At 39.3% G+C, this 20,380-nt stretch overlaps 1 protein-coding gene across 1 annotated transcript in view; it reads right to left on the bottom strand.

Moving 5' to 3' along the window:
* Window positions 1–7,124: 7,124 nt before the first annotated feature.
* The window catches only part of kcnb2b (potassium voltage-gated channel subfamily B member 2b), an 85,267-nt gene continuing 72,011 nt past the window's right edge, over window positions 7,125–20,380 (bottom strand). The window contains exon 2 of the mRNA XM_087788975.1: window positions 7,125–9,112. Coding sequence (XP_087645101.1) covers window positions 7,172–9,112 — 1,941 coding nt within the window. The 3' untranslated portion in view covers window positions 7,125–7,171. The remainder of the gene's footprint in view (window positions 9,113–20,380) is intronic.

Raw genomic sequence — 20,380 nt, 5'->3', positions numbered from 1 at the left:
TTATTTAATAAATCCTGTCATAATCTTGAATCTAAGAGTGCCATCTAGTGGCCTCTTTAAATGAAGTTGATTCACGAGGCCTCGTCAACCCATCACTAGCTGCTTATGTTTGTCAGTTTCTGAACTGAACTCTTTCGAGGTAAGAAGATGAGTTAGAATTCCATTTTAATTGCCTCTCGTTTCTTTCTATTTTCATAGACTTCTCTAATGGTGATTGAATCTGGTCTTGTATGAGGGCTTCTGGTCTGCCAGCTGCCTTGAGAATCCTGTTATTCATGAGCTCATCTTGGAAAATAACCAACATTTAGGCCTGGTTTACTCCTCCTCTTTGTGTCCCAGTGTCTTTTTGGGTCTTCTTTTCAACGTACTGTACATTCAGGAATATAATAAAATCATCCTTTTCATCGCTGTTTCCAAAAGGAGAGATTCATTGAAACAAGAAGGGGAGTCAGGAGAAGGAAAAAGGAAATCAATTGTGATGAAAGTCAGAGGAAGAAAGACAGAAAACATGTTTGTTATGGGGAGAACAGTAAAGAAGCATGAGGTAAACAGGTAAGATGAGTTAAGGGTAATTGAAGAGTAAGGGATCATCAGGGTGGGTGAAGAGAAGAGTGCAGACACGGCAGAATAGGCGAAAAGGTAGGATCTGGTCCATGGAAGGTTTATAGGATTTATAGTAGCGAGAACCGACTATACAGGAAGCACAGATAGCCGTGGCAAAGATAAAAATATTGAGGAGAAGATGTGTGGATAAGAAACCAAGAAGAAACATGGATATTCTGGCTAAAGAATAATAGAGATGGAGATGAAATGAAGATAGGCCGACACAAAACAGGTGTTTCAGAAGTGATAATAAAAGTATCTTTATTATGTTTTTTTTAATCTCATAATTATGCATCTTTGTCTAATCCCTCTCCACTCACTTTATCATTTAACATTTTACTTTTGTTTTATTTTGGGTACATTATTATTAGTAACAGTCTGATGAGGCTTCGTGATACAGCATTTTAGTGAAAGCACTGTATCATGAAACACTGTCTTAATTTTGAGTTGCCACTGGATGTCACTCTTTATATTGTTTGGCTCTAATCTACTAATTCAATGAAACCGCGCATCATTTCCAAACTTAGAGTGCCATCTAGTGGTCGGTCAAAATTAGGACACTGTATCATCATTTTTTTTTTGTGTGTTTTCTCTCCATTTGAGCGTTTTTGATAGAAAAACTCTCTTGAAGTTTGACCTGCTTTTCTCTTATTAATGATTTGTTTATTTCCTTGTATTTGACTTATTTTGGACTTTGTTTGTTCATGTGTTTTTTGTATCATGCCAAGACTTTCAATTAAAAAAATAAAAAAATAGAAATTCAAAGTCATTTCCCCCCAATATGGCTTAATTTAGGCAATACACTAACTTGCTTAACCAAATGTTGCATTCATGAGCCTAAAAGTGATGGAACATTAACCAGACAGGAGTTATATACACATTTATTTGTTATTCTGCATATGCTAATAGACGTAATGGGGAACAACGTTCTACAGAAATGTTGACATACATGTATCATTACAAAGTGTTTTGTGGTCACATAATTGTTCTACTACATGCATACAAAGATGTTGCCTCTTACACAAACAGTCTCAAATAGTGTCTAATGACGAGATTTCTCAAAGCAAAACAGAAAATAAGGGGCAGAGTACAATAAAGACGTCGGAGAAAATTGTGGCTTCATGTGTTCTAGGGAGCAGAGTTTGGGAAGTAGGATCCGTGGATAAGTCAAACGCCACTATCTCGGAGAAAAAAGACAGTCTGTTGAAAGCATGGATGAGAATGTAAATGTGAGACAGAGCGCAGTCCATTCCGTTTTTAGCGAAGAGAGTTTCTAATATTGACACCAAGGGAACACTTTTTGACCTTCGAATCTATCCTAGCTGTCAAAATGAAAGCCTATGAAATGATCACCAGAAATACACAAAGGGAGATGTTTGTTTTTTCAACAAAATCTATTTACACAGAAACAAAGACGGAAGAATTCAAACCCAAACTAGTTGATAACCTAAGAGCACTGGTTATTGTTAGTGAGTTAGTAAGTAAGTACAGTTAGCATCAATTTGATCAATTATATCGTGACTTTAGGGCAAAGAAAAATGGACAGAAGGAAAAATGAATCTGTTTAAATTTGAACTTTTTTTTTAACCTTTTGATATATATTTTTAATTTCGACATAACCAACAACAAAGGCTTCCGTGTTGAGTTGACCTTGTGCTTGATATAAAGGTTTCCTATTATTTGAATCTGTCAAAAACATAATGAATAGATCCCCAATACAACAATTGAATACTGTTCATCCTTTGTGTGTAGGCATTCCGAAAAACTATAGTTTTGTCATCCACGTGAAGGCCTGCTATTACTTCCAAGGCTTGGTTTTATTCAAGGGAAAGGTAGTCATTTATTTATCTTGCAGGGCAATGAGGTCACAGCAGGAATGATCTCACTTTGCTTGAACCTCAGCAAAGTCTTTCAGAATCAGAAATCCTTTATTTGTCCCGCGAGGGGAAATTCAGTTTAAACTTTCTCAGGGAGCTCATAGTTTCTTCCAAGTCCAAGTGGCTTCACTTCAGAATAAGAGCTACAATAACACACGCTAACACATGCATTATTAAATTGGATAAGCCATGAGGATGGTTGACAGAACAGGTGCTCATTTAATAAATCGTTCACTCCTGAAACAGAAAAACAGAATTGCTGTGCTTATATTTCTGTTGAGATCAAAGTTCCCCCTTCAGCTTTTCCGGATGATGACTTTTCCTGAGGGAACGCTGAGGGGTTGGATCCTCTGAAGCTGCTGGGATTGGAGGACTTTGTGGTGTCAGCACTGGGGGGTTAACCAGATGGCTCAGCACAGTGACAGCAGAGATCTGCAAATGCCCTTGTACTTACTCTTTCACTCCCTTTGACCTCTCGTCTAAATCTTTTCCTGAAACTTCTCTCGCTCGGTTCATCCCTCTGCCTCGCTGAAGACTGATGGAGTGGCTACTGAATGTGGTACACGGATCCCTCAGGAGGACGGAGGGAAATATTGCAGCTCCTCACTCCAGGAGAGTCAAGACATCGACGTGAATTTGACAACATCACTTTTTTAAAAAGTACAGAAGTGACTTGTAGACATTGAGTTTGAAAAGGAAATCAAGCGAATCTATCCAATCAGAACATCAGAGAGTTGTAGAAAACCTGAGAACTCAATAGCATTACTTGTATCTATTACATAAAGACCTGATTTCTCCTATAAAATTAGACTTTTCTGTACAGTGCTGTATGAACAAAGCAAAATGACCCGTGAGCTTCTCACAGACACGAGTGTTGCGAAAAGCCCCCGAGTCACTTCAACCACCATATATGGCAGGAAAGTCGTGGTCGTGCTTCATTTTGGATTAGAAAAAATAGAATCCATCTCAACGTTTATTCACACAACGGAAAATTATTTGCGAGTGGCCATTAAATGATCTTATGCAGACATTGGTTGGATCCAACAATTGTGGGAAAAAAAGGCTAGAGTGGTCAATTTGGATAATGCTTCCCCGTAGATAATCCAATTAGAGGTCCATTTATACCTGGCATCAAAGTGCCTCACGACATATGCACGCCGTCATATATTCAAAAGCAAAAGTCTTCTTTTGCTTTGTTGTGAGATTGTTGTCGTCGTAATACTGCTTTAGTGGATATTAAAGATATAACATTTGAAAATACAAGTAGATTCTGCCTGTACACTTACAAACTCCATAGACAGAAAATAAAGTGCCACAATTCTTGGCCTGCATAGATTTGCAGTTTGTGGTATTGCACATTCAACTCTTCTCTCTGAGAACATAAATAAATACGCAAAAACAAGAAGACGATAGAATTGAACTCATGTACTTTTTTCGCAGAAGGATTACACAATAAAAAATATTCCAGCCAAAAAAAAAAATAATAATCCAAGGCAACAGAAACACATAATTATCAGTCAGTGAACAACAAAAAAAAACACACAATAGAGAAAACAGAAAACTCCCTTTGGGTTTAAGTATTGATTGAAAAGTATCTTGATCACAAAAAAAAAAAAACATCAATAAATTACCATCCAACACAGTACAGATGTACAAAAAATATGACTTCATTTTATCAGCAGGAACAGTAGCTCAGAACGAAATGTCTACGATGGCAACGGGGCACTGAGGATGGACACAATCCAGGACAAGAAATGCATAAAAAAAGAAAAGAAAATGTTAATATAACTGATCTAATATGCAAGAGCTCTTCAGTGTGCTTGTTTTGGTCCATTAATATCAGAAAAAAAAACTCGTCAAACTAGATAAATACAGTGTAAAGCATACATGAGTGGTTGTTAACAGATCTCTTGTGGTTAATTTATACATTTTATTCTAACTTGTAGAAACACTTTCCTACAACTGATCTACTCGCTACAAATGTAACATTTTCTCAGTTCTTATGTATATAAGTTGGAGAGTAAATATGATGTCATTCTTTGATCGGGTAAGTTAACAAAAAAAACAGCTTCCTTAACCTTGTCCCAACCTTGAATCTTGAGTATTTAGTTGCAATATGTGATATTCCTGCTACTTGTAGATGATTGTGAATCATACACTACACGACATCTGCAGGTTTAACCTCCTCCTGCAGCAACAGTGGAAGATTTTTATTTCTCAAGTCACTGCTCTATTATCTTATCTTTAAATGTTATTTATTCAATTAATTATGGGATTTGTTCCATGCCTCAAAGGAAAGATGCTGACTATTGTTAAGAAGGTACAATTCTTCATCAATGAAAGAAGAACATGGGAACAGTTTATTGTAAAATGACTCCAGATTTTAACAATTTTAAGTACAGTATATAAAAAACCCTAGTTAATATTTTTTTACTTCAAAGATTTCCCATTGACAATAATTTTGGCTGTTTTTATTTGAAAATATTGCGAAACACTGACATGGATTTACTAGAAATACATTTTTTTTAAATGAAATGTTCCTGAAAAGTCAAAGTAGTTGGTGATTTTTTTTTTGCTTATCAAACCTGATATAACCCTCTGAGATTCTTGAAATTAATTGCTGAGCTGTCAAAACAGCCAGCAGATGTAAATACCAAATAATTACGACTCTTAATATTGCGATGCATTACATAGCTGGGATTCCCTCTGATCTCGTATCTTTACGAATTATCTTAGAAGTCCAGTTTCAAAGTTCAAAAAGGTTTCCTAACTTTCAGTGTGTTCAGAGAAAAACTAGTGTTTGCTGTCATGACGCTGCTGTTCATGTCCCTTCAGACTTATTCTCTTTTTAACCAGAAGCTTCATCACTATCCATGACCTGCCTCTATCCATTAAAGCTGCTAACATGTCATTCTAGGTGGTTTTAGGGGTTTTTGATTCTGAAAATGTAACTTTGGACATTTAAAATATGATATTTTAAACCAATTCATATCGACCTGATCATTTTGATTTTTTAATTCTGACTTAGACCGAGGAACACGATCATATTTAGCCCCCCCTGCTGGTGGAAACTAAAAGTGGCAGCAAATACTTGTGACTTAAATAGAGCAGAATGTAAACGAAAACTCTATCTGTTAAAAACAACAAATTACTTTAATAAACCAGCTTTTATATTATTAACCAACCTTTTGATCTGCCACAATAGTGAAGTTTAAAGTTGCTGGAATTCCTGGGTAATAGTAATGGTATTATATATAATTAAAAATGTAATTGATCTATCTCCATTTTATCACTCGACACCAAACGATCTTCAAGAAACATCTTATGACATTCTTATCTGTGCCAGCTTTTCCCTGATTTTCTGGGACTGTTCTTTCCATCTTTTAAGTATATATTTTAACTGTGTATTGTTTGTGATTGTTAAAGCGCTTTGTGACCCTGGTCTAGAAAGGCCCTTTAGACATAACCATTATTTATTTACTGACTTACTTACACTATCCGACTTGTATTCAAACTTATAAAGTAACAGTTGTGAATTGCAAAGTGTGTTAATATGAATCTACACTTTCAGTCTTTTCTTATTAGGAACATAATATTATTTATAACCAATTTTCATGACAGTGTTAAAATGATGTGTTAGATGACTAGCACCTTGTACTTTTTACATGTTCTGTCTATGACAAGACACTGTTATTTTAAGTAACATCCCAGAACTAATGCCAGAGTTCAGTATTTTTTTAAGGAGATTTTAAACGGAATGGCATACTTGTTAACTAGTTGACAGCAGTGCTAGATTGAGTCATTTGGATCTATATTTAAGACTCTGTTGCTGGAGCTGTTTTGGATTAAATTACGTAAACATTACGTCTAAAATCATCTTCATTATAGGTTAATCTGTTTAATGAATTCCCGTGTCACAATAAAATCATACATTTATTTAATAATAATAAGTATTTATTCCTGAGGTGGGAACTTTTTCAGAAAATGGCATCGGTTCCGTTAAATGACCTTTAAATTAAGGTCAAAAAGAAACTTTGATTTGCAACAACTTGCAGGAAAGTCGTGTAGTGCAAGATTGACTTTTGCACCTACAACTGTACACCAGACCCTCAATTAGAACAATGAAATAAAACTCAAAAGTTTTTTTCAACAGTACAGTTCTCACACAAAAAAAGAAGGTTGCCATGGGAACACTTTGCATTTCCACAAAAAGTAATGATATGTTTCTTTATAGGTCGCTACGATGCATCGCCCATTTAGAGGGCGCTTAGTTCATCCCACCCCAACGTCATTGCAAATAATTGTACTTTAAGTGACAGTTGTCCTTGACCATCCTGTGCATTGTCATTGCCATGGAGTCCTATTATTTACAGGGAAGTGCTTTTAGCAAACTAAGCACCATAAAATATTGGTCACTTTTTTAAAATGCATGCTTTTTACAGTTGCTCTGTGCATTTCCTTCTTCTGACAGAAAAAAATGCTGTCTGTAGTATGTACATGTGTCGGACTCAGACTTTCCCCATCTGTCGATTTCTCTCTCTGTCCGGGATCCACAGTCTGCAGTTTCTTTTTCAGCAAAAACAAGGACACAATAAAAGTGACTTCTCATGCCATGCAAAAATACCTCTCATCTCTCAGTTCTCCTTCACAAGTAGCAGTGTTGTCTCTCATCTTGTCAGCTTCTCTGACTTTCACATGCTGGTTTCGCAGGTTGGAGAAACACTGCCCTCCCCTAGTATCAGGTGAGTATCTGATGTAAACACGTGGTTTTCCACTTTGAGTCCACTTTGGTTGCTGTCTGCCGACGTGTCCTCTCCAGCTGGAACCACGCCTTGCGAGCAGTTCTGCCCGGCCGTCTCCGGCGACACTGGTCCGGCTCCCGCCGCTTCCAATAGGTGTTTCTCGTCATGGTTTTCTGGCGACAGATCCTCGTCTCCGGGCGGCGTGTCCACCATCAAACGCTTGGGGGACCTGGCGCAGGATTCGTTATCGCCGATGGCGTGGAGAAGCTTGCCGGATCTGGGGAGAAGTGGGGAGGTCTCTGCTTCCGGGGACTCATCTTCCAGGTTGCTGGAGCTGATGTCTCCAGGAGAGGTAGTGCTTGGTGGAGTGAGTGGGTCTTCAGCTGCATCTTGGCTGAAGTTTACCTTCAACCCTTTTATTTTGAGAGGTTTATTTTTCCTTGAAGGGCTTTGCATATTGTCAGCAGCGTCCATAAAACCGTCAGCTTCAAACTGATCCTTGAGCATGGTATCCAGAGAAGCTAGAACTGGGTTTGCAGGTTTATTAAAATTGAGGGTTGGTGGAGCACCAGGATGTTGGCTTTTACATGGACTAGAATTTTGCCCACCTGAGTATGGGTCGTTCTGTAAAAAATCTACCGAGGAACAGGCAAGGTAAGCTGCTGACGAGGGCTGGACTGCCTTCATTTCCAGCTCCACCTCCTCCTTCAGTGTGGACTCTTGGCTGCAAGATTTCTTCGGCGAGGTTGTGGCAGTCACATTTGTGCTTAATGTGCTCATTGAGCTAGTTGTGTTGAGATTTGTGAAGGACTGTGACTTTGTCATCTGGCTGTACATCTCCTCGAGATTCTGAACATTCAGGTGCTGTGGGGTTCTGCTGGTCCAGTGAGGATTTCCAGTCTTAGTGACTGTTATGTGGTGAGGGGACTCTTGAGGCAGGGATTCCAAATGTCTTTTCTCCGGGGATCTGAGGTTGGCGTCCACGTGTATGTGTCTCGGTGAGCCAGACCAGTGGCCAGGAGACAAATGGTTGTCAAGGGAAGTCTTGTCTTCATCTTTGTCCACCATTACATCCATCAGTTCCATGCTCCGGGCGAAGGCATCCTTGAGATTCATTGACACAATACTGCCGTTTCTCTTTGCCCTCTCCAGGGCCTCCCTCCTCTTGATGGCTTTTTCCTGCCTTTTCTGCTCCTTGTAGAACTCAGAGAAGTTGTTTACAATAATGGGGATCGGTAGAGCAATGACGAGCACTCCAGCAATGCAGCAGAGACCACCCACTATTTTCCCGAGCAAAGTCTGTGGATAAATGTCACCGTATCCCACAGTAGTCATGGTAATGGTGGCCCACCAAAATGAGGCGGGGATACTGGTGAACTTTGTGGCATCTTCATCTTTCTCGGCAAAGAAAACCAAGCTAGAGAAAATCATGATTCCCATGGCGAGAAATAAGATAAGTAGTCCCAGTTCATTGTAGCTTCTTCGCAAGGTGAACCCAAGGGACTGAAGCCCCGTTGAGTGACGGGCCAACTTTAGGATCCTCAATATTCGCATGATCCTGAATATCTGTACAACTCGCCGCACATTTTGGAACTGCAGCACACTCTTGTTGGACTCTGTTAGGAAGATGGTAACATAGTAGGGAAGGATGGCCAACAAGTCTATGACATTCAGTGGCCCTTTGAAGAACTTCCACTTATTTGGGGATGAAAGGAAGCGGAGAAGGTACTCCATGGTGAACCAAGCGATGCACACGGCCTCCACATGCGCCAGCTGGGGGTTGTCGTTCGCCTGTCCGAACTCATCGATGACCTGAAGATCGGGTAAGGTGTTGAGCGACAGAGCAATGGTGGACAGCACAATGAAGAGGATGGAGATAATGGCCAAAAACTGAGAAGAGAAAGAGAGAAGAAAGAACGAAGCAACATTAGTATAACGTCAAATAGTCCTTAAAATGTGTGGTTTTCATAGGTGCATATACATATGTGCGTAACTGGAAAAGCAACATTGTATTAAAAGGAGAATTTGTATTTAGAAACTTTAAAATAAAAGCAGAAATATTTAACATTTAAATGAATAGTTTATAAAAAGTGAGACTAAGTAAAATAGGTTCTGGTCAATAATAGGTAAAACATGTCAAGCCTAGGTTGGGTCATCCATTCACACAGTGGCTCACTAGTCAACATCGATAACAAATCAACACATTATTTGATCTAAATAAGTACATTGACTAAAAATATGTGAAGAGATGATGGTAAGGGTTGAAATGTTTCAGTCAAAAACAACAACAACATGTAAGAATTACTCCAAATCCAAGCTTAGGTTACAATTTGTGTTTGCGTCCTTGAACCCTGATTGCTCTCTATGGTGAGATGTTGCTGATGTTTCATCCGTGTGTGAGTGTGTGCCTGCATGGGTGACTTAGTGTAAAGCTCTCTGAGTGTTTATCAAGTGTTGATAGCAGAAATGCTATGCAAATAATAACATAGTAACCATTTATGCTAAAATAGTCTCAAGTTACTGCTCACCAGACATCGAACTCTTGACTGTAAACTGCAGACCTCTTTTCTCTGCCCAGGGAGTTCAGCATTTTCACCATCAGTGCTGTGTATGTGCCCCCCAGCGCAAATAAAAGGGAAGCCATGAGTGTTCTGTATTGGTCTGTATTGAATTTATTGTGGCGGTGGATTTTAACCAGGCTAACATGAAGTTCTCCAGTTCTCCCATATTTTCACCAGTATGTGGATTTTGCAACCAGGGTAGGAAACATTTTAGACATGGCTTTCTCAAATATTAAGGACGCATTCAGAGCAGCTCACCGCCCCCGTATGGGCTCTTCTGACCACTTATCGGTCAGGCTGATTCCTGCTTACAAGCCCCTGCTGATCAGAGAGAAATCTAAAATTAGGCAGGTGAGGATGTGGTCCGAGGGTGTGATGGAGGCACTACAAGACTGTATTTTTTGTGCACGGATTGGGACATGTTTAAAGTAGCGGCCACATGCAATTAACATCGAGGAGTATGCCATGTCTGTGTCAGCCTACATTCACAAATCGACTGAGGACATCATCACCACGAGAAACATCATTACCCATGCTAACCAGAAAGTCTGGATGACTGTAAAAGTACGCAGAATTCTAAAAGCGCGGAACTCTGCCTTCAAGTCTGGGGATAAAAACGCTCTGAGGACAACAAGAGCTTGAACTGTGCCATAAGACTAAGAAAGCGGGCCGACAGCTTGTTCCAGGAAGCTACTGACACCAGAAATATGTGGCGAGGCAGACGGGCTATTACCAACTTCAAGACACCCTCCCCCCCTCTTGTGGGTGATGTTGATATGGACTCAATAAATTAAATAACTTCTTTGGGAGGTTTGAGGAACTAAATGACACTCTGGCGACTAAAACTGTTCCCTATCAGGTTGAAAAGGCACTTATGCTGGTCACTTGTCTTAACACTGCTGACGTACGAAAGACTTTTGAGAAGAGTCAACTCTCAGAAGGCCCCAGGCCCAGATAACATACCTGGGCAGGTGCTCAGGGAATGTGCAGATCAGCTGGCATGTGTACTAACATCTTTAACACCTCGCTGAACCAAGCCATAGTGCCATCCTGCTTCAAGACTGCTTTCATCATCCCAGTGCCAAAAAAACCTCCCATCGCATCACTGAATAACTACCTGTGGCACTGACTCCCATCATGATGAAGTGCTTTGAGAGGTTGATGAAAGACCATATCATCTCCAGACTCCCTTCCATGTTTGACCCTTTCCAGTTTGCCAACCAATCAAATCGGTCCTCCGAGGATACTATCTCCTCCAATCTCCTCTTGAACGTTGAACAACTGGAGAAGAAGAACTCCCATGTGAGGATGTTGTTCCTTGTTTTTAGTTCTGCTTTTAGCACCATCATCCCACAACGCCTGGTACGTAGACTGGAACCTCTGGGCTTCGGCTCCTCCCTGTGTAATTGGCTGCTTGACTGTCTAACCGACAGACCATAAACAGTGCGGGTCCGAAAACATACCTCCAGCACAATCACCCTCAGCACTGGCTCCCCTCAAGCCTGTGTCCTGAGCCCCCCACTATTCACTTTAATGACCCATGACTGTGTTCCCAGGTATGCCTCCAACCATATCATGAAGTTCGCGGATGATACAACGGTGGTGGGTCTCATCAGGGGATGATAAGATTAAAAAGAGGAAGTGAGGCAGCAAGTGGATCCTGAATGTTGATAAAACAAAGGAAATGATTGTCGACTTCACGAAGATCCAGCATAGCCACGCCCCTCTTCTCATCGACACCACAGCCATCGAGGTGGTCAAAAACACCAAAGTTCCTTGGGATACAGATCTCGGACGCCCTCACCTGGTATGGGAACACCACATCACTGGTCAAGCGGGCTAAGAAGCATCTGTACTTCCTGCAGAGGATGAGGAGAGCCCGTCTGCCCCAACCCACCCTCATCACTTTCCATAGGAGCACCATAGAGAGTATCATGACCAGCTGCATCTCGGTGTGGGGTGGTAGCTGCTGCGCCTCGGACTGGAAAAACGTGAGCACTCTTCCCTCCATTCAGGCCATCGCAGTAAAGCGCTGCTTGTCCCGAGCCTGGAATATGATCAAGGACTCCATACCCCCCCATTTTGATTCATGGTAGGAGTCAATGAAATGAGGTATAACAACCAATACTGAGTTCTTCACTGATGTTTCCACCTAATTCTAAAAAAGTCCTCCCCATTCATCCACTTCCTGCCTGAAGAGTTGATGTTGCTCATGTATCAAAACCTTTAATTCATTGTCACACAAAAGACGAGATAATAAACTTGACAAAACAAACAAGTAAAATGAACAAATATGTATACTTTAGAAAAGAAAAAGCATCATAAGGTCAAAACCAGTGTAGCTAAACAACCATATTAGAGCAGCGTGAAAGGTTCAATTAGGGAGGAGCTATCAATAGCCTTTTGTTTCTGTTAATTAAAATGTTGTGTTTAAACAGCAACCGTCAAACATAAAATAAACACAACGCAGCTCATTCCGTAACGACCCTCTGTAGACGATGATGTAAGTTTGGGGTAAAGTCTTGTTTGAAATTCAGCTCGTTTCAATGGAGATCAACAGTGTTTAGTTTAATAGGGAAACAATTAATTAGCCGCGTCGCTCAGAACAAAAAATGTCCTTTGAAAGAAGAGAGCAACTGAATGAATGCGCGAGCGTGCACGTGCATACACATGCTGAGAGTGAGTAATGGATTCGCTGACCCTCACTCGTGTGATCTCACCTTCCCACACACACAATCATCCCTTGCTCACGGTCATCAGCAAATGGCATTTGAGTGAGAGAATGAGCAATTCGGAGGTGGCTTGCATTAACCGATGTAATGGAGTAGGAGTACTGAAGAGGATCAACTGTTTGGACTTAGTTATCTCTGCCCGTTTGCATTTGCTGGGCCTTGATACATGTCATGATAAAAAAAGAAACATGGAAGTAATCCTATTAATACCATTGGGAAATCACATTAAGTATTTGCAAGGCTCAACGTAGGTAAAATGTTATGTTCATTATATGGAAGTACAAGCCTTTAATAATATAAGGTCACAGTCAAGCCAGTCATAAAACCTGTTGACCTATTGGAGGGAAACCTTGCAGAACGTGATAGCGTGACTGAGAAACCTAGTCGTGCTCAAACCCGCACCGAAAAACCTTTTCTATTTTTTTTTATAGTGTTAGATTTGTCCCCTTCTATAAACTCTAATAGTCCATTTGTAGAAATAAATAATTGACCATATTTCTAGTGACAACCCTTCTAGCTTGGAGTAGATATGACCTCACAACAAAGAAGGTTTTTCAAAAAGCTATTTTCTACTCACACTCGTGTCGACTAAAGTTTTGGATTATTTTCAGAATGTGAAATCTGATAATCTGTTCCTTTTTAGAGTTATAGAAAAAAATATATGTTAATTTTAATGTAGTGACTGGACATTACTCACTTAAAAACATAAAAACACCTCCATGGTGCTCGTCTGTAACGTCCATCTTTTATTGAAGCCTCAACATGAAGATAAATAAAGGGTTTTGGGTGAAATAACACTTTATTACTAAAGTAATAAAGTTATTACTAAAGTAATAAAGATAAGAATAACACAACAACATATCGAATACCCTCATTGAGGATGACTTTGGGCTCCCACTGAGAGACACTGAAGAGACGATAATAAACACACACACACACCAATGCTCGTCTGTGACTATTTTCCAACAAAAGCAGCTTTTACAGCGAGCACCTTTGTGCCTGCCCTGGAGTCTCAGCCACTTCTTAATAAAAGCGTTATTTTAGTTTCAATGGCAACCTGAGTTACTGTTCTAGAGAGTCCCTTCAGTCGCATAATAAGAGTTGCATTCTATGATTGCACCACATCCTCCGGGAGACTCCAACAGAGAGTGTGAAGTCGTTGCTGGTCAAGGAGAGGAGACGGTGAATTAAGTGCTCACTCAAAAAAGCTCCTCTGAGCCTCTCCGGCTTCACAATCTGTCATTTCAAACAGTACTCTTGAAACCCCAAGAACCACCTTTGCTCTGCCAACACGGGAATTTGTCAATACTGAGGCTGACATCGCTTATCACCGACAGCCTCGCGATGGCAAACGCCCACTTCTCATGCATCACTAACCCTTTCCTGTTCCACCATGTGACAACCCAGGTTAAAGGAAAAAATAACCCTCCACAGGAACCGCGAGCTTGTGTAAGACCATCGATTTTATCCACATGACGATGCGAGCACTAAGCCAAGTCCGGTGGGATGGTATTGATCTACCTACTAACACCTCTTACGGCCCATGATCCACCTCCCAAATATACCTCTTCTGACCTTTACCCCGTCCAGTTCACAGACTGAGCTGTTCCTCACATGTGATAATTATTGTGGCGAAAAATCCATGTGGATTGATCTTTGTTATGTGAGTCGTGACTCAGCGCCATGTTTGGAATACTCAGCACATGACTATAGGTTTTTAGTTCTTATTTTTAAGCCGTGGATTGTCAGATGAATCATTAAAAAAAATCTTCAGAGAGTGATGAAAAGATCCGATGACAGACAAAAGTGTAATATGGGTTTATGTAGGGCAGATGTGAAATCAAGAACAGCTGGACCCATCTCACATCTCCATGTCTTTATGTCTGGGCCCTCAGGTGTGCAGGTCTGCTTGACAATATTTGGAAGATTTTTCCTCATTTGTCTTCAGCAACTTCAGAGTTATGTATAAAACCGTAATGTTTCAAACGAACTTAGGAACTTAGTTTAGTGATATTCAAACTTTAATCTCCAGTATAGACACCTCTCAGCAGACGGATGTTTGACATTGTTTGAAGGGCAAAGGAAACCCACGGGAGAATTTATGTTATGAGTTTCTGCCGTGTGGTGTTGAAAAGTCAGTATTAAGTGGGAAATGTGATTTACAAAGTTGTATAAAACGAGCAGAACAACAGAATTCTTATTCTCTTAGGATGAATAATTCAAGCCTTTGGAGCTCCAAAAGTACTTTGTGAAACTTCCATGAGATTTTTTCAGTTAGTGCTTATCTTTACTGTCACATCCTTCAGTTTTGATTGATATGCTATTAAGAAGTGATGGGTTGATGAGGCCTCATGATACAGCATTGTAGTGAAGACACTGTTTCATGATACACAGCTTAATTCTGAATGGCCACTAGATGGCACTCTCTGCCATTTAATGGCCTTTATAAATATTAGACACTGTATAGTGATACTTTTAAGTGAGGATTCTAGTGAAACTCAACCATTGAGGAAGGAGCTGTCTCGCCTGCAGTTAATACAAAACTCTACAGCGAGAATTCTGACCCGCTCTAGTAGAAGAACTCAAATTTCTCTGATCCTTAAAACTCGGCATTGGCTGCCAGTTTCTTTCAGGAAATTTTTATTTGTGGATGCTTTTCCCTGATTTTCTGGGACTCTTGTGTTTGTCTTATGTTGTCTTGGCCTTTTGGAGTTTTTTAATCGGTAGGTATTTTTAACTGTGTATTGCTTTAGATTGTTCAAGGGCTTTGTGATTTTTTTGACTTGCGTGTGCTACAATAGCAAATGCAAAAATCCTCCTTTTCGATAGCATCCACTCTCACTAGATTAGAAAAATAGCGTGTAAAGATGAGAAGCAGCATCCTTAAACACCCATGCACAGACGCTCTTGCACTGATTTATGAGATGGAGGGATGAGAGTATTTGACGTGGACTCATGCCGCCTGAGAGAGCGCAACATTTATCAAACACAAGAGACATTTTCCCTCCCACTCTTGCTGTGTCCTGCTGAGTTTTCTGTGGCCACTTTCCCAAAACTACACAGTGAAACGCTCGAACAGATCACAACAAAACATTCACTTTATTTAGGAGATATTAGTGGGCTGTGAAGTAAGCACGGATATGAGGAGGGTGGAACTTGGATTTGGCATATTTTGATTAAAGTTTCTTACTTTTTGGCGGATATTTTATTTTTTGTTAATGTTTTTCTTTTATGTCTTGTATAATTTTGTATAAACAAACAAATAAACTGTATCTTTCACAGAAAGTAATGGCAGAAATTGCATCGCTTAATATTAATTTTACTGTACATTCTTGTTGTCACATCAATATATACATTTTAAATGTTCCTTAAAAATTAATAAATATATATATATATATATATTTATATGCAGGTTATCACAAGGCTCAGTGTATAAATAACTGTGTCCTATGAAGTCTATGTAATTTCTATTATTAATTATATTTAATATTTATATTTAAATGACACTCTCATTTCGAGAATAATGTCAAGTTTCATTGAATTAGTAGATTAAAGCCAAACAGTATAAAACAGAGTGCCATCTAGTGGCCATTTATAATCAAGTAACTGTATAATGATGCAGTGTCTTCACTACAATGCTGTATCGTGAGGCCTCATCAACCCATCACTAATATGTTCTATGGTCATTCACTGCAAACATTTTATTTATTTTTATTTATTTTTGCACACATTTAGGATATACTGGAGAGTTGGCAGTAATGAAAAAATGAAAAAGAGCAAATTTTGTTTTGGGCTGAAAATGTGCCTCTAGCTTTCTTCTTCCTCTTCTTTCAACAACAACAAAAAAAAAGAAAAACTTCAGCAGAGACCATCTGGCTAAATGTCTTTGTAAGTCCTGTGGGAGTTTAGCACTTAACTGTCAGGGTACGATTCCAAGTTAAAAACTATTGAGCCGCTCGTGTGTATGTGACGAACCTTGTTGTGTTGTCAGTAACTCAAGTGGCTCCACGACTATCACTGTCTCATTACATCTGTTTGACTTCACACCGCTTTAACATTGCCGTGGGCAACAACCTTTAAGGATATAAAGTCCCTTTTTCTTTTTCTTTTAGCAAATCTGATCAGTATGCTGGGTGAAGAAGAGGATCTGGAGTGACAGTTTGAGCTGTAGTGTAGAGGAGAGGAATCAAGGTCGGCGTGAGCAAGAACACATACAAAGACGGTTGTTCTAGTGTTTAGTAGTGATGGTCTGATGAAGCTTCATGAAGCAGTGTCATTATTTTCTGAGTCCACTAGATGGCGGTTTCTGCGCCATTTTCCTTTGTTTTAAACAACTGTTCTAATGAAAATGACATCATTTTTAAACTGATGGCGCCACCTACTGACATCTAATAAACATGGCACTGTTTCATGAAGCGTCATCGGCCCATCACTAGTATTTAGGAATCAGAAGTCCCTCCTTTTTTCTTAGATCAGTGACATGTTCATTAAGGTTCCAGACGGATAAAGCCGACAGTAGTTCATTAAATAATAAACTTGAATCAACCTGAGTTATAATCCAACAAAAACTGTAAATATCTAGAGACACTAAAATGACTTGGGAATGTGAGGAAAATATAAGGAGAAAGTAGACAGTGCACAAGACTTGATTTGTGATGCTGCAGACGTGCGCAGACAGTGACACAGGCTGTGCGCCACGATAACTACATCAACATTGTTCTTTGCTCGTTTACTTTGTATCAGCTTGCAGCAGAGAGTGATCTAATTCAGAACTTCAAAGCATTTAAATAAACATGTTTGCAGTGATGTTTAGCGATAACGAAAGGATTGATTTTTCATGCAATGTTTAAAGTTGGGGAGAAAAAACATGACCTTTCCATCATTCTGCATGAATTAAACTCTAAAATTTCATCATTTCTATGCAGTATTTCTGCAAATATATTGTGAGACTTAGAGATCTACCAGATCTATACAAGATAAGAAAAGACATAGGTTACTAATTGCACTTCCGCTGAAAGACAGGAGAGGGATCCCTCACACAGGACGGACATGTCAACAACAAACACGTCAGTTAAATATTAAAACAACATCAGACTATTGCTTCAATATTTGAATGCATCCCATGATATTGTTGACTTTGGTTAATGAAAATGTCTGACAGTGATTGAGTTCGGCTGCAGGAGCTTCTGTCCGAGTTAACAAAGCAACTCATCTTTTGACTTGTAAGCATCTGACTCAAACCCTTTTATTCCTCACTATTATCATTTTTGTATAAGGATTTATTTTCAACATATTAATTGATTGTCTGCATCTAATAGATAAGATTAATACTTTATTTATTTCCTGTTAGTTGAATAATTGATTCTGACTGTATATTTAAACAAAGTCCTTTTTTAAAATTGTTTAAATTGAATGATATATTATGATTATTCTGGTCTGGAAGTTATATATTCCTTCCCATAATGTACTGCAATTGTTTAAGCACTCACAACAAAAAGAAACAACTAAACATGTAACAGTTGTTTTTGTGTTAAGTAACAGAAAATGTAACAAACAGAATAACTAGAAAAGCACAGAGAGGACACATTCCTCTGCCAAGGAGCCCATTGTACGTGAAAACGTGTACTTTAAAATCAACTATATACAACGACTCAGTTGACACAAAAAGTTATATGAATAGGAATGTAACTCCTAAAAGTGTGGCGTAGTGATCACAAAGCAAGCAGTTTTCAAGAACCGCCACACAAGTTATTAAAAAGTACTTTAAACCTTCCCAAATATAGATTGATAATATATATTTGCCATCCAACATTGTTTTATTTACTTTTACCTAAATTGTTGATGAGGCCTCATGATACAGAATGTAGTGGAGACACTGTATCATGATACAGGGTTTTAATTTTGGCCACTAGATGGCACTCTGCTGCTTTATAATGTTTGTCTTTAATCTGCTAATTCAATGAAAATTGGAATTATTTTCAAATTTGCCTTCGTGGCATTTCGAGAGTAAGACAATGTATCATGACACAGTGTCTTTGCTACAATGCTGTATCACGAGGCCTCGTCCACCACGTCAGCATCGTGCCTCATCATCTTAAGTAAGTAATGAACTGAGTGCGTGACCTCAAGTTTGCTGACTGTGGTTTAAGGCAACAATGCAACACAGCAAAAATAGCACTCAGGTAAAATCAAACATTTATGAGAGCGACAACACAACAAAGGAACAATTATTCACAGGAGCGTTTTCATCATTTTACTTCACAAAGGCGGCCTGGTTATTTACGGACTCGCTCTTGGAAGACAATCACAACTATTGAAGGATTCTTTAATAGCGACGGGTCCTTGAGTCTGTCACTTCTTAAAATAGATCCTCTCTCGTCATGTCCGACGGTATATCCTGTAACACATCCCTCGGCACACGATCACATTTCAACGCCTGGATCTCCGGAGAGATATGATTATGGCTCAACATCATCACTTTGCTGAAAAAAAAAAAAAATCCCCCACTGTGGTGATGCTATTTCCATTGGCCAACTCAGCAGATTTGGGAATTAAGTGTTGGACGTGAAAGTGGTTCCCGCTGAGGCCGACCCCCCCCAGGAAGGACAGTAGCGAAAGTCATGCAACACAATGCGTCACACTGGCTTTTTAAAGGCTGTAACTGAGAGTTTTCTGCGGAAGACGGATTCTCTGTGACATTCTTCGCTTGACTTCTGGCAAAACTTCTAATTGCACCAATTTTGCAAAACCTTTCCTGTCCTCCCTCGGTAATCTGTCTATCACTGTCCTCTTTAACGTCCGGTTGACCTTCAAAGCCAAAATGTCAGGGGAATAAAAAGGGACTCTGGACAAAGGTAAAAAGAGGCTAAACTGTCTCTGTAGAAAATAGAATTCTAACCACCTTTCCGGCTTCTAGAAACTAGAAAATCACTCTCTTCCAAATCACTCATTTACACACAAAAAGTGATTCTGATTAACCCAGTATTCATTTAATTAGCCAGTAGGTGGCAGTAATTAGCTTTAACAACACAGTTCTGAGCAAGAACTTTAAAAGATTCCTGGATCCACATTTCAGAACCAAAATGAAGTAATCTGTTCATTGCACAGGACTTTTCAATGTTAATGTAATTGAAAATGAATGACATGTTTAACTGAATGGTTTTCTAGCTATAGCTTGTAGCAGTGCAGGCTCATTCTGAGGTGAAATTTACTACCGAATAACACTTTGTGTGTTTGTATATATTGATGATTAGACTCAAATTTTGAAAATGTGCAGTTAAATAGCAAACATAGAATATCTAATATCAAACTGAGGACATTTTTCCTGACAAAAAAAACTGAAAATGACATTGGAATGTTTTAAATGAATATATACATGATGTCTCAAGAGAACGTGCACCGATTCCTTATCTTATTTGTTGATTTTTATTTGTTAGTGTTTATTGTTTATCTTATCCTCTCCTCCTACATATAGACAAACAATGCTACAATTCACAACATTATCATACGCCTACACACCATTTTCAACTTTAATCCAACCTATAAAATTAGGTTTTTAGATGATTTAATTCAACATAAAATAAAATGAAAAGAAAGCTGCTGTGAATGAAAAGTATAATGAAACACAAGGAGACACACACAGACCCTCCCACACAAACACACACACAAAAAGCTGTGCATTGACATACGAACCATAAATAAAATATCAATGACTGTTGCACAAACAAACAAGAATATTGTAGAACGTTCCCATGTTTATCGTATGTATACTCTTTGATCTCGCTGCATCCGTGACAACAAAAACCAGCAGGGAAGCCAACGGTGACGCGACTGAGGGTAATCAGCGCTAAGTGGGCTCGCCCGGT

This window comes from Callionymus lyra, chromosome 4 (genome assembly GCF_982586985.1).
Source record: "Callionymus lyra chromosome 4, fCalLyr1.hap1.1, whole genome shotgun sequence".
NCBI lineage: Eukaryota > Metazoa > Chordata > Actinopteri > Syngnathiformes > Callionymidae > Callionymus > Callionymus lyra.
Note: the sequence above shows the minus strand (reverse complement) of the source record. Positions and strands in the feature narration are given on the sequence as shown.